The following is a 19,571-nucleotide window of genomic DNA, read 5'->3' as shown; positions in this document are numbered from 1 at the left end:
ACTGCTTGTAACACCAGAATCCCATCAAGGTGTCAGCTGTTCTTCTGTTCCAGCTCCCTGCTAATGACAGGAAAAGGCACTGGGCTGCTGCCATTCCCATGAGACCAAGGTGAAGCTTCCTGGCTTTGGGCTGGCTCTGCCAGAATACTGTGACAATTTGGGGACTGAACCAGTGGATACAAGCTTTGACACAAGTTCTTTCAAATAAATAAATAAATAAATACATACATACATCTTTTAAAAAATAAAGGCAACCAATATCACCAGATTTTAAAGGCTGAACTTTTTATGGGGCAGCATGGTGGTACAGTTAGCTAAGCCTCAGCTTGCAGTGCTAGCCCACAGAAACAAGAGGCTGAGTCAGGTCCTAGAGCCTCTGAACCCTCATAGGAAACATGAAAGTACTCCTGATTACCAGCGGCAGTTGCAGCCATTTGGAGGATACACCAGTGGATGGAAGAGTTCTGTCTCTCCTTAATGCTCTGTAATCTTTAAAAAGAAAGGTCTAGGTAATAATAATGATGATGGTGATGATGATGATAATAGTTGAACTTTTAAAGCAGTAACATGGCCATTAATGTGGGGGTGGGGAGGTGAGAGGGAAATAGCTACAAAAATGGAAAGTAAGGAAATTGTGTAAGGTGAAAATCAGTTGGTAAGGTCGGCACAGTGGCCTAGTGGCTAAAGTCCTTGACTTGAATGCTCCGGGATCCCACGTGGGTGCTAGCTCTAATCCTGGCAGCCCTGCTTCCCATCCAGCTCCCTGCTTGGGGCCTGGGAAAGCAATAAAGGATGGCCCAAAGCCTTGGGACCCTGCACTTGCATGGGAGACCCTGAAGAGGTTCCGGGCTCCTGGCTTCAGATAGGTGCAGCACTGGCCATTGAGATCACTTGGGGAGTGAATCATGGGACGGAAGATCTTCCTCTCTGTTTATCTGACTTAGCAATAAAAATAAATCTTTAAAAAAAAGCAGTTTGTAATTAAGATAAAAACTCCAATTTAAGCAATCAAGAAATATTTAATTTCAAGCTCTGTGGAAGACATATTAGATCAATAGAGACATTGAAGTGAGGACAGACACTGAGTATTGTCGATCCACTACAATGAACTCATTTGAAGAGGCCCAGGAATGATGGAACATGTCCAGACATGAAAATTAGCAAATGACAAAATCACTTCTTCAGCTTTAATATAAAAAAGTGCTTCAATAAATAATATATAGCGATTTTGAGACTAAAGGATTACAAAGGAGAAACAGAATTCTGTTTTGCAATCGATGCTCATCACACATAATTTATCTTGGAGTGCTCCTATTTGGCTTAAACAGCCTCTAACAGTGGTAATTTATCATTAAAGTTAAAAATGCCTGCTAAAAACACATATTCACTATTAACAGATAATTTTAAAAATTTTTATTTATATAAGATGTAGAAAAACAAGGACAACTTCCATCTCCTGGCTCATTCCTCATATATTTGCAATTGCTATGGTCAGGCTGGGAAGGGAACCAAAAAAATCAGTATTTGGGTGGCAGGAATCCCATGAATCATTACCACTGCTTCCTAGGGTCGGCATCAGCAGGAGCTGGAGCTAGGAACTGGAGCTGGGAATCAAACTCAGGTATTTGAACATACAACACTATCATCATCACCACTGGGCTAAATACATCTACTACACAAAGGCCATTTCACTGGCAATTGGGATTGCGGTGCAACTAGTTTGGAGGCAGCAGTAATTTGGGAGTGGCATACTGCCTGCTGCTTAGAATGTCTGCATCCCATATGGGAGTGAAGGGTCAAGGCCTGGCTACTCTATTTCCCATCCAGCTGTCTACGAGGCCACACACGATAGAATCCTTTCTATCCACATGGGAGACCTGGATAAAACTCTCTACCCAGAGCAATCTTGCTTTGGCTTTTAAAATAATTAGAAATAAACAACTGGGATAAAAGAACTTAATTTATCAATCCACAATTAGGGGTAAATTATATACATATTAGGGCCCCAGGATGTTTTTTTTGAAAATTAAATACCTGCATTTACAATTAAATGAAAACAATAAATGCAACAAATCTTTTTGTAAAGCAAAAATACATTACACTTCCTATATTAACAAAGTAAACATAATGTTAAAAAATATTACTTGTAAATAGACAGGGAACGTTTCTTCAAGTTTATTTTTCCTTTTTCGGTATCTCTTCTTTATTTTATCACTGCTTTCACTAACAGAAACAGATTCATCAACTAGAGTATCTGGTAATTGTTCACTCCAACCTAGAACAACAATCACATTTATAAATACAGGACATTTGACAATTTCAGACAAATTTCTCCAGGTAATGTTATAGTTGACCAATGTAGATAATTTCAAATGAACAAACTGTTTTATCATAAGCATATTACTAAGTTTTAAGTAATTAAAAATTCCATTTTGTGGCCTAATCTTTGACAGTCACCGTAAAGAAGAAATTTCTGTTTTTAAATACAATAACCAGTTAAAGCTATTTAAACATGAAAATGCTCATAAGTTTTTCACATACAATTAACAGAAATCTACTAAACCAAAGTTTTTTGAAGATTGTATTGGCAACACTCAACGAAAGAAATTTCAAATTAATATGCATCCTTCAATCTAAAATCTCAAGTGCATCACTTTACTGAAATGAGGCAGTTAGAAGCATATATGAAAATAATTTAAAAAGCTCACGGAAAATGTCATTAAAATTATGTTAGCACAAAAAATTAAAATTCTCTATATAAAGTCGTGAAACAATTCAAGGAAAATGAGTGTTATGGAAAAATTATAAAAAGATGTAAAACTTTTTGTACAAAAATAAACTTACTTTCTAATTCTATCACCTATGACATCCTGTGTATGCACTATAAACATTCATATTTCTATGAATTGCTCATGAGCATTCATTAGTAATATAAGCACATTTATGAAACATTCATTCATAAAATAGGAAGATGTAAACAAAACAATCTTAAGAGTCTGAAATTAGCAAAGAAGCAAGTATACTATTGAAAAAGACAAGTAAGCTAACAGTACCCATGTGTACAATTCTACTGAAAATTAAAATGAGTACTTTTGTTGTCAGACTACAACTGAACTAGCCTTTTTAACATAAAGTAATTTAAAATATCTGAGAACCTAAATAAGGATGGTGGAAGAGTGTGTGTGTGGGTCAGGAAGGGGAGGGAAGTGAGGGAAGTGAAAGAAAGGGGATGGAAGAGAAGGGGAGCAGAAGGGAAGAGAAAGAAGGGGAGGAGGTCAAAGGAGAAGGGAGGAGGGGAAGAGAGGAGGAGGGGAAGAGGGGAGGAGGAGGAGAGCGAGGAGGAGGAGAGCGAGGAAGAGCAGAGCAGGGGGAAGAAGAGAGCAGGGGGAAAAGGCAGGAGTGGTTGTGAGTGGGAGGGTACAGGACACAAACCCCACTCTTCCACAAGCTGCAGCAGGAACTCCGTCTCAGTCCCGTCCCAGCGAGCCACCACCGGGAGCCAGAGACAGGCAGTCTAGGACAGGATGCAGCTACTTCAGTCAGCAGACCTAACATCCAGCCATGGGGCTTCATTGTTCAAATGTGTGATCATTTCTGATCTTTATTAATGCTCCTGAATTCAAAATCATGCAGGTCATCTTAACAGAAGAGACATGAATATGAAAATGTTAAATCAAGATAAATTAGTACCATACCATCATCTCTACTAGACAACTGTTCACAAACAGAGCCTGATGAATCTTTTCTGAATACAGATCTTTTGGCTTTTCCTTGCCCAGTTCGGCTTCGTTGCCGTACCATAAACCCACCAATACCTATGCAAAGAGAGTAGGCAGAAATTCTTATGTTAAATAAGACATTTTTCAAAGTTCAAACTGGGATCATCGGAACCAACAATCCCATATTACTTAATAAAAACCAAAGTCAGAAGGAAAAATATCAAATATCACCACTGTCAAAAAATAAATCACAAAATTGGCTAAAGACTTGCACGGGCTTCCTCTTTTAGACAATGCCAGAGAAAATACTAAATTAAGCTTATTCATCAAATATTAGTAACTGATAAATTAACTGGCTAATAATTTTCATGAGCAGGTTAGATGATAATAAAACTAAAAGACAAATATTCTTTGATCAACATAACTTCAAGAGGACTGTGACTATTACCGCTCACGTTATTCATCATAAAGGTTTTTAGACAGAAGTTACATACTTTCTCACCTTCACACTGAATACTGCATATACAGTATAAAAAAAAAAAGATGTTCAAAACAAAGATACTAGGAATTCAGTTTTGAAAATTAAAATAATCATGGAAATACACACAAAAGGTTACTTTATAATTGCCTTAGAAACTTAATTATGAACAAAAACTAACCTAATAAAACATTTAGCTACATAGCTAAAACTTAGGATAATAAGGTAAACATTATTTTGAGATATTAAGCTCAAAGAATTTCAGCTAGAAAACACATTAAGTTTAATAATTTAACTTATACACACACATTTAGCATGCTTAATAAAATGCTGTGTTTATTGGGCTGAATCATATTGATGATAGCTATTCAATTACATTTGAGATCCTGAATATTATACTCTGGAGTTTTTTTCTATTAAAATGTGTAGTTTAGGTCTATACCCGGCCTGTATGGTTTCCTTTTCCTCTTTTTGATAGCATCCGGTCCATCTACTCCCTTGGCTTCATCATCCACAGGTTCCCGTTCAGGACTAGATTCTGATTTCCCATCACAGTCCATGAGATCTCCTTCTAAACAGACACACACACACAAGTGTACAGATGAAACAGGAAAAGCCAACAAATGCACAATCCCTACATAATGACAAACACAGAATCATCACTAATCCTTTCTAATGAGGCATCTGAGTAGACCAAGTCTTAAAAAAAGACATAAAAACAGGTCTAAATGTTTTTGGAAAATGCTGCTCAGTCGCTGGCATATTTTTAAACTGGAGAAAAATAATAATACAAGGCATTTCTCAGGAGAAAACTATCATCAACATTTGTGTTCCATACACTATCTCTCAGGAAACTATGGGAACACGTGTAGAAACAGGGAAGGCAAATTTATAATAGCATAGAAAATGCATGAGCACAGCAGAGTATAGATGATACCCAGGATGAAGGTCAATGGGAACCCCAAAAGTAATGACATAAAATTTGGGGCCTACTGTAAGAGTGCACAAGGATTAAAAAAAAAAGCAAGCAAGCAAGCTCTTTTGCTAATGGGTATCATATTAATAACACTAATGAGGCCACATATCGGGAAAAACTCCACGCACCCATGAGTACTGTGTAACTATGGGACAGAAGGTAAAGCTGCCACCTGTGGCACCAAGATGCCATACAGTGCCAGTTAAAGTCCCCGTTAACTTCGCTTCTATCCATCGTCCTGCTAATAGTGTGGGAAGGCAGTGGAGGAGGGCCCAAGTCCTTGGTCACCTGTACCCATGTGGAAGATCAGGAAGAATCATCTGGCTCTTGGCTTTGGATAGAGCCAGCTGCAGTCACTGTGACCATTTGGGGAGAGAGCCACTGGATTCTCATTCTCTCTCTCAAATAAAGAAATCTTTTTAAGAAATGGAAACCTATAATTTGTTTGTTCACAATAAACATTTTGGATACATTTTGGAAGATCACTTCTGGGAATGAAGCTACCAGTATCAGTGTGACTACTGCAATATTCTGATTGATCTACTGGCCAGAACAGTATTCCGCCTTTCAAAATAGAGGATCAAGACACTCTTTTCAGAAACCTTCAATTTCCTCTACTATTCAACTTCTAACAAATATAAATTTCTTCTAATCTAGATGACTCAGCTACTCGTCCTGTTACTCTACTGGAGAGGGTGGTCCCAGCAGCATCCCCTACTCACACTCTGCAGTCTCTCACAGAACCTCCGCACTGGCTTCCCTGCCATCACAGACGCTTCTTACGGAGGTAATCCTACGGCTTACACACCATTTTGCAAAGCCTGTGCACCAGATGACTCCTGCACGCCGAATTCTTACTAACCTAAAACTTGTTTACGTACTAAAAAAATTCTGCTACAATGAAAACCTTATAACTAGCATTTTTTTCTTATTAATCAATGCCCTAACATTAAAAGCAAACTCCATGAGTGCCTTGTGCTGTGGCATAATGGGTAAGCCTGCCACCAGCAATGATGGCGACAGTTCATACCCCGCTTCTGTGCTCCTGATCCGACGTTCTGCTGATGTACACTGCAAGGGTAGCAGAAGATGAACAAGTGCTTGGGCACCTGTGCTCACACTAGACAACAAATGAGCTTTGGGCTCCTGGCTTCGGCCTGACCCACTTCCTGCTCTAACAGCCACTGAGGAGTGAACTGACAAAAAATCTCTTTCACTCTCTAAGTCTGCTTTAAAATGAAAATAAGAGGAAGAAAATAAAAGGAAGCTCCATGAATGGAAGACATAAATTGCAAACCCTGGCAATAGTAGCCATTCAATAAATACAGCAGAAAGAACAAAGACAGCATCAGAGTTGTGGCACAGAAAGTAAAGCCATCACCTGGGATGCCTACATCTGCAATGGTGCTGATTCATGTCCCCACGGCCCTACTTCCAATCCGGCTTCTTGCCAGAGGCCTGGGAAAAGCACCCTGGAAAATGGACCCCTTGTGAAATCTGGATGAAGTTCCTGGTTCCTGTCTGTCTCAGTCCTGGCTGATCTGGCTATCTAAGGAGTGAACCACTGAATAAAAGAACTCTTTCTTTCATGGACTTTGAAATAGGTCTTTAAAAATTTTTTTCATATAAGAAAATTTGTGCGCGCGCGCACGCACACACACACACACACACACACACACACACACACACACACACACACACACACACACACGACCAACACTGAATTTAGTATTACTACTAAAATTACTGTTAGGTTAAAAAATTAAGATTAAAAATTCTTAGGACATTCACTTGTAAGAAAAAATGTTGACACTTCTGATTTCAGCTTCCTATCAACACACACACTGAGGAGACGATGCAACCTAATAACACCCATGAGGAGTGCTTAAATTCAGTCCCAGGTTTAGGGCTTTGGCCTAACCAATCTTTGACTATTGAAGTAAAGCTACTGGAAGAAGAACTAACAAGTAATTTTCAATATTTGAAAAATAGGAAAAGAATAAAGAAAAACATCTACAAATAGTGCCCTGTGATGAACACCTGTGGATATAAATTTACATGCCATTTCAAAATTACATACATCAACTTATACTTTAACTGAAACCAGACACATTCTCTGAGAAAGTTTATTTAATAGTCTAAAAAAACAAATTCATGCACTTTTGATCTTCCATGACATGGAGCTTCCCACGATTTCTACAATTAAGATGATACATATATGAAGGCAAAAAAAAAAAAAAAATCTAGTAAAATCAATTAAGGCAAATGACACATAAGGATACATCTATATTAATGTGATTTACCTTTAAAAACTCATACATATTTCAAAAGTTATCTTAGCATTGCCATTGTTACATTTGTACTCAATGAAAAACGAATGAGGAATATCACCTCGACTGTCGTCCATCTCGCCGTCCCTTGAGTGCTCTGACTGGATCTCTGGAGGGGTCTGCAGGACAGCCACACTATTCTGATTTATAATTTTCAGTTTCAACTTTGGCTTTGACCGTTTTCTTCTTGGGACTGTCACGGTGAGGCTCTGTAGTTGAGTCATCCCTGACTCAGTCAGACACACACCATCCTGGGTGTATGTTTTAGGTGGATCTACAATTATAAACCCCAAAAACACAAACTTAAGGCATCATCTTAAACATGTCTCACAAACTTATTCTTCCAAAATATCCAGAACAAGGAAATGTGACTACAGCTCAAATTGGCAGTATCTACAAAAGTAAGTCAAGTACATAATATTGTCATAAACTAGGGATAGTTGTCTAAGCTTACTGGATTATAGGCAGAAATGCTTCAGTCTTTCAGAAAACAGTTCTTCCGGCATATCTCCTTTCATGTTATTTATCATCTATTCAATTATGACTCTTTTTCCCAAAGCACTTTCCAAAAAGTAGGAGCAATTTATATAAAAGCATCAATATAAGCACTTACAGAAGCAGGCAGTAAAAATGCTGTAGATTTACAGGTTAACAAAACTATTCATTAGCACAAAATCTGTACTAGACAGATAGTTTTATATCTGATGACATCAAACACTTATCATATTGATAAAAGATACCATATTCATCAACAAAGCAGGCTGCTCTATTATATAAAAAATAGTAACATACTGAATTGGTTATAAAGGAATCTGTTTATTAACTAGATTTTCTTTTCTGCAATTAACTAAATGTATAAACCATACATAATGACATTAATAGTTCTTTCTAAAACTTCGGCATGTTTGCTACCCATTTAAATTTAAAGGGATACTCTCCCACTCAAATTGCAGAATACTGTATGTATGGATTACAGAAATCATGACCAACATTAGACAGAGTATCCATGATTAAAGCAAGTTTTAAATAACGTGGAACAAGAGAGTTAAACACAAATTAAGGATGCATATGCTTTGAAAAACAAAACAAACAAAAAATAGCATTTGCAATTTTACCTAGCTCTTTCACTTTTGTGACAATTTGTGCTACAAGTGAAGACTCACAGCAGTCTGAGGAAGGCACTGAAATAACAAAAGCAGGGGATCTTTCAGAAAAAGTTTAAACATATGCATGATCGAAATGCATCAATTCACTAAACAGTTAATAAACATAAAGGGAACTAGATAAACAAATATTACACTCAGGGAAGAAACACAGCCATTTCTATGTATTGCTAATAACTATCAGAGATTCTCTTCCTTGAAAGTAAAATTATACTGTAAAAATAAAGTGTTTCATCTTCTCCCTTTAGGCAAACTGTTTCAGTATAGAAAATTAGGATAACAAAAATTACCAATTTTTAAAAACTCATTTTCACAAGCTAGTAGGCTACAACACCAGCTTCAAAGACAAAAGAACAATAAATACATGTATTATTTATAGAAAAAAAAGTACAAGTTAGTTACTGAAGAACAGATTTATTACTTTTATCTCTTACCATTTGATACAGGCATATAAGGTCGGCACATGCTACAATCAAAACCAATATCTGCTACATTCTCCACTTCCTCCTCAGTATTCAGGTTTTGACAAACTGCATGCATCCATCTGAAAAGACCATATTTGTACATTTGAAAAGAAATGACTATGCATGCAATTGTTTCCTTTTAAATCTACAACAGAAGTTTGATTTCTAGACTTAAAAGCCCTGCACCTCACTGTTCCTACTACATAGCACATTTTAAGTTTTTCTTCCAATTATTTCTAATGACTAGCCACAATTTTCACAGGAACACAGAAGAAAAAGGAACAAACTTAAGGAAAAAAAGCAAAAGTACATTAAATTAATACGGGTTAATTATTATGCAATCATACATTGAACATATCAAAAAAAACCAAGTAGGTTACTTAGGTCAGGTAAAGGGATTTAGAAGACTGCCAACAGCCCAAGATGCAAGTGTTCTATTCATGCATCTAATTTGAAATAGCTTAATCTCACATAAAGTGATGTTGAACACTGACTGGGAAACAGTTACAGACCTATCACACTTCAGAAAGAGAACTGCTAAGCATACCGACTGATGTAATGATAATTAGAGCTCAACAATGTACACATAAGACCAAGCAAACATTCTTGACTTTGAAGCTGTACACATTAAACTTGGAGAGGTTAGGACCTTGATCTAAATGACTAGATAGCTAGAATCTACAGCTTTAAGAAAAAAGGCTGAAGGAAAATACAATGGATGAGGTCATTTTTAATGCTTAATAAAACAAATCAAAAACCTATAAGAAGAAAATGCATATATGCAGGCAATAATTCTACACCAAATTTCAAGAGATTCACAAACACTCAATATCCCAAAGGCAAAAATCTTGAGTCTGGAATTCAAAGCACAAAGTCTGTAATTTTCTAGTTGGCTAAAAATCTGGAAAGCTAAAGATCTTATTCCTTAAAGTTATGATTAAGGAAATACTTTCCAATTTCCTTAAGCAAATCAGAGAGGGAAGCTTGCCAAGACAAGGAGCAGCTTCATACCTGTCACACTGTCGGCACTGCAGAATCAGGTCCTCCTCGCGGTAGTTCCGGCAGCAGACGGGGCAGGAGGACAGGCTGGCACAGGGCGCACACTGCGTGTAGTTGTTCTGCCACTCACACCTCAGACCTGCAGATGTTGCACCACAGTGTCTGCACCAAACACACCTGAAATCCAAATTGCCCCAACAGTCTCAATTTTATTGACATACGGCTATTGTAATTCAGGAAGCTACATATAAGCAGAATAGGGTGAAATGATTAACTACACAAATGAGGATTTTTTTTTGATAAGTATCTCTCTCATGCTAATTGTTTATAATATGATTAAAATATATGTGGTATCATAAAGTTCTGAACTCAAAAGTCTACCAAGGAAAACACAAATCCCAGAATACCATTTGCACTTCCAGCCTCCTTTGGGTACTGTCTGCAATGGAGGGTCTAGGCAATAGGTGTGGTAACTTATGTCACAGTCATCACACAGCAGGAGTCTTCCTGGGTCAGTCGCCTTCCCACAGGCCTCACACACGGTGCACTCAAGACACCTCCAACCTTTGCTAAGAACCACTTTAGAAATCTGTAAGAGAAACAATCAATCCACATTAATTTATAACTAAGAACTCATGTATCAGAGTATATAATAAGGAACTATATATTAATATCATGATTATATAGCTAGAAGGAAAAAGGAAAAAACTAACTTTAAAAAAAAAGATTTACTTTTATTGGAAAGGTAGATATACAGAGAGGAGAAACTGAAAGATCTTCCATCCGCTGGTTCACTCCTCAAGTGGCCGCCAACAGCTGGAACTGAGCCAATCCAAAGCCAGGAGTCAGGAGCCTCTTCAGGGTCTCCCAGACAGGTGCAGAGTCCCAAGGACTTGGGCCATCCTCTCTACTGTTTTCCCAGGCCACAAGCAGTGAGCTGGATGGGAAGTGGAGCAGCCAGGACATGAACCCATATGGGATCCTGATCATGCAAGGCAAGTACTTTAGCAACTAGACTACTGCGCTGGACCCAAAAATAACTTTTACTGAACAACTATTGTGGCCCTGTTCAAGGCTGGGTATGTTTAAACACTTTCAATAGTTCTTCAAAATAGCACCAATGAAAATATACACTAACATCTCTTGTTACTCCGTACAACCAAGTGATGGTTCAGATGAAAATTCCATCGATATACAACTACATGAGCTGATTTTAATGAATTCATCTGCTTTTGACATTTGTGTATATTATAAAAATACTAAAATTGAAAGAGAAAAAAACACATCTAATGTCTTGGGGAATTTTTATGCTATGAAGCTAAGGATTCTTGAGTTTCACCTCACTTCTCTATTTTCCTGTCACAGAACAAATTTTAGTGAAAAATTTACAAGCCAACAGGTATCATACTATCAAAGAACAAAATAAAACTTGAGATCAGGAGGAGTAAGAAAAATTTAAAGGCTACCAGAGGGAAAAATAAAGGAAAAAACTCAAAGGAACACCCACTAGGACGTCATCAAACTTCACAGCTCTGAACATTGCAATCAAGTAACAATACTTTCCAAACTACAATCTCTATATTCCAAACTATTGCATACAAGGGAAGAACAGCTTTCAGACTCAACTCTAATTAAGTCACTCACAGAAATAAAATGCAGAATGAAATTGTAGAAGAACAAAAAGTAGATGCTAGATCAAGAAAGCAAGATGCACAACAAAGGACATCAGTCCAGGGACATACTTGTAAGATACAAGTACAGTGTCTAACAGTGCATTATAAAATATATACTGCTGCAAAATAAGCTTCTCTTTAATACTATTTATCACTACCTTTATAAAACACCCTTGTAATATGTATAGCAGTTCTTTTATACTAGGTAAAAATGAATAATTACAAATTAATGAAAGGTGACAAGTAATTATTTTCTTCTGGTTGTTAAAAACAAAAGTCAACACTCTACACACAGGGTAGCGGGTAAGACACACAGTATCCCACCATGGAAGTGCCTGGGTGTGACTTGCAGTTGTGGTTAATAACTCCAGCTTCCCAGCAAGCAAAACCGGATAGGCAGGGTAACGCTGCAGATGGCTGTTCCCATGAGATCACGGATTGCCTTCTGGATCATGGGTCTAGCCCCAGCCCTAGCTGCTGTGGGCACCTGGACAATCTACCAGTGGGTGGGAATGATGTCCCGCCTCCCCTACTTTCTCTGTTTTTCCAAATTAAAAAAGAGAAAAACATTGAAAGCCATACTTCACTTCTTGGATCTGATGCATATACTTAAATATAATACTCTAACAACAAAAAAAAAGTTTTATTTGAAAGGCAGAATTACAGAGAAAAAGAGAAGATACAAAGAGAAAGAGAGCGCTCTCCAAACTGCTGAATGGAGCAGGCAGAAGACCTGAGCTACTTGTGAGTTCTCTCACACAAGTGGCAGGGGTCCAAGAACTTGAGCCATCTTTGACTAATTTCCTAGACACCATATCTGGAACTCGAACCAGTGCTCCATTTCAGGATGAAGGTGGCAGCTGAACTCATTATGAAACAAATAGGATATTATTATCTCAAGAGCAGAGCTACAGAAGAAACAGTGAGAGAGCAAGAGCCAAAAGAGGACGAGAACTCATACAAGCACACTGCATGGTCTGTCACAAATTCAGAACTCCTGCAAAAAAGCAGCAACAGACAAAGCCAAATAGCACTGTGGGAGACCTAATTAAAGTTCCCACACTAGCAATTTTAAACTATTTACCTTCATTCTTACTATGTTCTCTTTTATCAGACACATAGTTTGGGGTCCTAAAGATTCAAGCTCTCAAGTTCACTCAATTTATATTCATTCTTCAACATATCACATATCCATAACCAATGAAACTACTCAAATTAGTCAAGAACATCTGAGACCCAAATCTAACATGTTAGTATTTGTGTAATTTGCCCTCTCTGCAGTAGTTCAATACTTGAATAATTTTTCATCCTTTGAGTTTCTCTCTTAGCCTAATTAGTAGGGCTCTACTTTTAAAAGCTCAAATAGCACTCTGTATAGGGTCCACCCACAGTTATCATGTTCAAAGTTTGAACAGACATATTTTATACTCTATATTGACTAACAGCTACCACTATGAAGAGATAATGCACACAAGTTTTTTGTGCCTCATAAGAAACTGAAAAGACAGGATAAATGTAGATATAGGACATCATAAAGTACAGGACTGTACTTCTAGCAAGGAAAAAGCAATAAGGAATCAGATCTCCAGAAACTACTGGTAAATGGCAGGTTACAAGTCCAAAAGGCCAAATCAGAACCCAAATCAAAACAAAAGAGTAACTCCTGGGAATTTCTAAACTGAAAAATTATCACAGCTCCCATGAGCCTGGAAGACAAGTAAAGCCCTATTAGCCAACACTATAACGACATTGGTGAGTAAGGATGGAATTCCACAGACACCCCTAAGTGCTGGGGCTTAAGGACAGGGTAAACTGATACCAGACTGGCAGCTCCTGGAATAAAATAAAACATTGCAAAGTGAGGAATACAGACCCTGGATTATTACTAAACCACACTACACATCAATGTGACAACTGTCTTCCGTTTTTCAACTTTCAGGACAAAGCTCTGTTTTGCATATGGGTTGGTGGTAAGGAGAATGATTGAAAGAAAGATTAGAAAGGGTTAATGAATCTGTGGTAACTAAGCCAGTTGTTCTCAACTTCTGTCCTTAACAGTCAAAATAAACCAACTAAACACAATCCCTTAACAAACACATTATAAATTATTTTAAAATAATTACAAATTAAATGCAGGCACTTTTGACATACATTTTGCAAAAAATGGTAGTGTTAACAACTACAGTTTTAAACTTTAGGTTTAAAAAAGTTACTTTCTTGAGCAAGAAAGCACTTCAAAAGCAAAACTTATTACATGCACACAGCACTCAAAACAAAATAATTATATAAATTGGAGGTTTAGTAATGTAATGTCAGAGCTTAAAGTGCCTGTAATTCCAGCATCTCATACAGGACTGGCTTTATGCCCTGATTGCTTCACTTCTGATCCAACTTCTGGCCAATAAGCCTGAGAAAAGTAGTGGAAGATGGTCCAAGTCCTTGATTCTGATCTCACGATTTCTTTTCTCTGTCCCTCCTCCACCCTTCCCTCCTGTCTGTGGGTGCACTATGGTACTCAGAAGATGAAGTCAGAGCAGGGGCATGCCTGCCAACCCATGGACGCATGTTTACCTTAATACTGACACAGTATGGATGGTAACACTGACCACACTGAGAACAGGCAAGTAATCTTCCTTCTGCTCCTTGGCCAAAGCTGCCACAGACTACACACATATCCTGAAACAGAGAGCACATCAATTACAAACTTCAAAGTAAACTAGACTATATAAATTTTCATTTCATAAAACCATCCTCACTAACACAGCTCTGTAGGTAAACATCAGATGATTCCTGTGTCTACGGGACAATGCAAGTGTACAAAGACAAGCACGAAGTTCAAACCTGATGCAAAGTGAACTTGTCACCACTTGAAAACAACACAACAGTATTGTGCATAGAATTTTCCTCTTCATCCTTATTTGATGAAATATCTGCAGTAGACACCTATGAAAAGTATACAAAATATGAAATTATATTTTCCCTTTATATTATACTGGAAAGTTCCATCAAATTTAAGTTTGTAATATATAATTTTTTACAAGGTCTAGAATAGCAATCCCAACTTCTAAGATTAATGACAAAATACTACCATAGAATCATGTAATGACTATGGGTCACAACTGTAATTCACCGAATTGTCTCTCTATAATTTCTAAAGATCAGAGAAATGTGAAAAACAAGACCTGCCATCATTAACCACTGAATGCCTACAAACACTAAACTACAAAAGTATGTAGTACTTTTGTATAGATATAATGTGCACTACATAGTGTAAATAAAGAACTGCACTGTTGATCCACAAGGAGACATGCTGTAAGCATAAGGTAAGCATGCAGTGGTTTTCAAAGACATAGTACCAGTTAAAAAAAAATGTAAAAATGACTCAATGCCTACATATATAAGTAGAAATGGCATATTAACATGCATATAAGTCAAACGATACACATTAAAGTTAATTCCATTTTTCATCAAAAACTTTCTAATGCAGTTACTAGGAAGTTTTAAACTGCATATGTGGCTCAAATTACGTTTCTAATGAATGTAACTTCCTTACAATATCATTATTTAGAAAAATATATCAAACTTTCAAAATTAACCAAAAAATTATCTAAACCAAAATTTGTTTCTTGACTTCATTATATTTAACCAAACCAATGAATCTGCATGTCAAAACTGTTTCAAAGAAAACTCAACATCAGGATAGACTCAAAATTTAATTCTGAGAATTTAGTAAATATTTCAAACATTGCACTTTTAAGAAAAACAATGTTTTTATATTTGGTTTACAAAGCCAGCATATTACCAAAATCAGTGAGATTGCCAAAAAAATCACACTACTAACAAATATCTCTAATGAACACAGCTATCTGAATGCAGCAACATATAAATAATATAAACTTCCGTAGCCAAGTTGAGTTTGAACCCAGAAATTCAAGACTTAATCAACATAGAAAATATCAAATGAAAATCACCATATTAACAAAGGATTGCATAACAAAAATTTTCTAACTATTCCCAAAAAAGATGATAATACACTATTTAGCTTACTAGTGGTAATCATTTAATAATATCTAATCATTTTTATATCAAAACATTTTGCACCCCTTCAACACATATAATTTGTTAATTATCTCAATAGTCTGAAGCAAAAAATTTTGAAGGACTTAAAGTCAGAGTAATTCAGCAGGTCTATTAAAATCAACAACAGAAACAAGGGCTAACACAAGAATGGGAAAGATGCATCAAAACAGTATCATTGTTATTCTGATCCAATCACTTCTACTTAACGCTGTCTGAAAGGTTATGGTGAATGCCACAAAGAATGAACAGAAACAATAAACATCTACAAAGTCATAAAGTTGTATTTGACACAACTTACAATGTCTTCTACATTAATTAAAAACATAAGCAGAAATAGTAACTGTTGAGTATTAAGCTTCTAGAACACAAGATCAACATAAAAATGAGTTCAATTAAATATGTAAGAAACTAATTCTCAGCATCTGAAATGAAGGAGCACTCATTGGGTCTAGTCTGAAGACACGGGTCAGGAGGCCTGGGGCCACACCAGACTCGCTTGAGTCACGTCTCAGCCTGCCTCCTCACATAGACCCCAAGAGGCAAGTCAGAGCTCCATTGGGAGTTCCTGGGTGGGATTCCCAACTCCCAACATTTTGTTGGGAGGCAGTGGGCAGGTATTTGGGAAATGAATCTTTGTATAGGAGTTAAATCTGTTTGCCTCACAAAAAGAAATAAATAAAATAAAAGGCACCCAAGACAGCATGTGCATTAACGTAGCATAAAATGGAACACCTAAGAATAGAATCAAGACAGGTCAAACTTATGTATGGTCAAAGTCACAGCACACCACTGAGGTAACTAAGCCCTACTGAAATGCAGAAGAAAATACATATGCAATTTAAAGAAATAATACTTTTCTCCAAATTGAACTTCAGTTTGAACATATATGCATACATCAGAAAGTTGAAGCAAGAGTAGAACTGTAAGATATACATGTGCATTGTTGCAAAAAAAAAATTCTAACGTTATGTACTGTTTTTCTATAATGTTTGCTATGAACATAGTCTTAATAAATCTAAGCAAGATACTAGAAACTATAGAAATGAACAAGCTAATCTAACATCCACACAGAAAAACAAAGGGATACAAATACATTCCAACTAATCTCAAAACACTGAAAATTAGAAAAACTAGCAATGCTTTGATTTCAAGACTTAATGTAAAATAGAAATAATTAGGTTAATATAGTACTGACCTATAGACAGAAACAAGGCAATAAGTAAAACACAGAAATTACAAAAATGGGTCCACACACAATTTCCAAGAATAATGCACAGGCAGTTCAGAGAAGCTGTGTTATGAACTTTGTTCTGCAGACCTATGTCAACCGGGATCACGGACCTACAGACGCAAACTAAAGCAACCAATGTCTCCAAGCAGGAACTATGCAAATATATTCCAGACATCAGAAGCACAATTATAGAAAATTAAGATGCCAAACTTCATGAATTATAAACATTTATTCTTACAATAACAGGTGCAAGAAAGTAGAAAGATATCACAAAATGTATGACAATATTTACACACGGGGAAGGACTTGTGTCCAAGATATTTAGAATATTCCAAGCTAACTTTGGTACCATCACTCAAATTTCAAACAGGCTGAAGATTCGAAAAGTAACTAATGATGGATAGTCAAATTTTTGTCCAAAATTTTGTCCTGATAAAAGAAACAAGCTTAATTCTCATGAATTAAAAAAAAATATTCTTATATTTTAGTTTATTCATTTAGCATCTAACACCAACAAACTATAAATACATGCAACAGCATGAATGAAATTTGAATTATAGTAAATGTAACAATGATACCGAAGGAGCATACTCCATGTGATTCCACTTTTAACAAGTTTTAGAAAAATGAAACCAACATAAGGCCAGTGAATAAGTGGAACAGACACTACTTAGACCAGTGGCAGCTGAAGAGTGGAAGGATCACAGGAGGCATAAAGAAAAAAAAATGTTTAAGATTTATTTTTATTGGAAAGTCAGGTATACAGAGAAAAATCTTCCATTCGTTGATTACTCCCCAAGCAGCCGCAATGCCCAGAGCCGAGCTGATTCGAAGCCAGGAGCCTGGAGCCTCTTCTGTGTCTCCCACATGCGTGCAGAGTTCCAAGGCTTTGGGTAGTCCTTGATTGCTTGATTGCTTTCCCAGGCCACAAGCAGGGAGCTGGATGGGAAGCAGGGCTGCCAGGATTAGAACCAGTGCCCATATGGGATCCTGGCACATAGAAGCCGAGGACTTTCGCCACTAGGCTATAGCACCAGGTCAGCATGAAGAAATTTTGAGGTTGAACTATTCACTGTTCACTGTGAAATGACTTGAAGGCATGCACAGATGCAGGACAACTTAGGGAACTACACAAAAAAGCAAGCGGATATTTCAAGGAATAGCACATAAAGCTTCCAGCTACAAACCACCACGTTTGTGCCAGCTCGTTCCTTACTAATGCATCCAGGGAAAGGAACTGGCAGGTGGCTCAAATGTTGGGCCTCCACCGACATAAGAAACCAGAAAGAGGCCCTGGGCTCCTGGCTTCAGCTGGTCCAGCCCCAGGTGTTGTGGCCATTTGAGAAGTAGCAAACAAAAAGACATCTCTTTTCCTTTCTTCCTCCTGTGTAACTATGCCTTTAAAACAAAATCAATCATTAAACACTCTCTCTCTCTCTCTCTCCACTTTTTTCCAGCTTCCTGAAAATCAGCCATGAGAAGCAATAATGGCCCAAATGCTTGGCCCTTGTATACACCTGGGAGACCTAAATGGAGTTCCTTTCTGGCTTCAGCCTGGCAAAGCCCTGGCGGTGGGACCACTTGGGGAGTGCAGTGACTGAAACCTTGTTCATGTTTTCTCTTTCTCTGTGACTCTTTCAAATAAATATTTAAAAAAAAAAAAAGTACACATGAAACTGCATTGCTTACCCACTATTAAACTATACAAGAATTAATTGGTTTTTTTGAGGGGGGCAGTTACTGCCTTAAACAAAACAAAAACAAAGTAACAGAATCCAGTATTATTTGCCTGTGGTGCAAAAGTCATATCAAATGATGTTACAACTTTAGAGAAACGCTGGAACACAAGGATAAAAGTTTTGTTTTAAATAAACTGGCTTATAAATCATTTATCACTTTTACTCAACATGCACACGAAAAATCCTACAGAAAAATATTTAGAATTTGAAACAGGATTTTCAATTTCTACATAAAATATATACAATATATATTGTGCCTATACAATTTATATTACATATATAATGTATATACCTTATTTATACATACATAAAATATATAGTATATTGCTTTCAATATATTTATAAATCTATAAATTAAATATTTATACACTAAATATGTATAAATCTATAAATCTGCCTTTTCAATAAAAGTAGATAAATCTTTTATAAGAAATGTTAGTGAGAAAATATTTATTAATATTAAAATAAATCATCAAAGCTAGCCATAAAATCTTACACATTTCTGGAGTCCACTGTCACCTAAGACATTTTCATTGTTTCACCAAAATGTATTTATTTGAAAGACAGAGATACTTTGCTGGTTGTTGTCCCAAATGATCACACCACCTTAGACTGGTCCAGGCTGAAGAGAAGAGCCCAGAACTTCATCTGGGACTTCCATTTGTGGGGAGCACTCAGCAACAATTTGATCTTGTTGTTTTCAAAATGGCTTAGAAGGG

General features: G+C 36.8%; 1 protein-coding gene across 15 annotated transcripts in view; it reads right to left on the bottom strand.

Annotated features, from left to right (window-relative positions):
• Window positions 1-19,571, bottom strand: part of KMT2C (lysine methyltransferase 2C) — a 203,594-nt gene that overhangs the window by 62,480 nt on the left and 121,543 nt on the right. For all 15 annotated transcript variants that reach the window (XM_041002313.1, XM_041002321.1, XM_041002328.1 and 12 more), the window contains 10 exons: window positions 14,644-14,745; window positions 14,374-14,478; window positions 10,537-10,718; window positions 10,142-10,306; window positions 9,101-9,210; window positions 8,619-8,684; window positions 7,565-7,777; window positions 4,640-4,768; window positions 3,696-3,815; window positions 2,145-2,275 (listed from right to left, as the gene is read on the bottom strand). In XM_041002313.1, the coding sequence (XP_040858247.1) occupies window positions 2,145-2,275; window positions 3,696-3,815; window positions 4,640-4,768; window positions 7,565-7,777; window positions 8,619-8,684; window positions 9,101-9,210; window positions 10,142-10,306; window positions 10,537-10,718; window positions 14,374-14,478; window positions 14,644-14,745 (1,323 nt within the window). The remainder of the gene's footprint in view (window positions 1-2,144; window positions 2,276-3,695; window positions 3,816-4,639; window positions 4,769-7,564; window positions 7,778-8,618; window positions 8,685-9,100; window positions 9,211-10,141; window positions 10,307-10,536; window positions 10,719-14,373; window positions 14,479-14,643; window positions 14,746-19,571) is intronic.

This window comes from Ochotona curzoniae, unplaced genomic scaffold (genome assembly GCF_017591425.1).
Source record: "Ochotona curzoniae isolate NIBS_2020 unplaced genomic scaffold, NIBS_Ocur_1.0 scaffold_2476, whole genome shotgun sequence".
Lineage (NCBI taxonomy): Eukaryota > Metazoa > Chordata > Mammalia > Lagomorpha > Ochotonidae > Ochotona > Ochotona curzoniae.
Note: the sequence above shows the minus strand (reverse complement) of the source record. Positions and strands in the feature narration are given on the sequence as shown.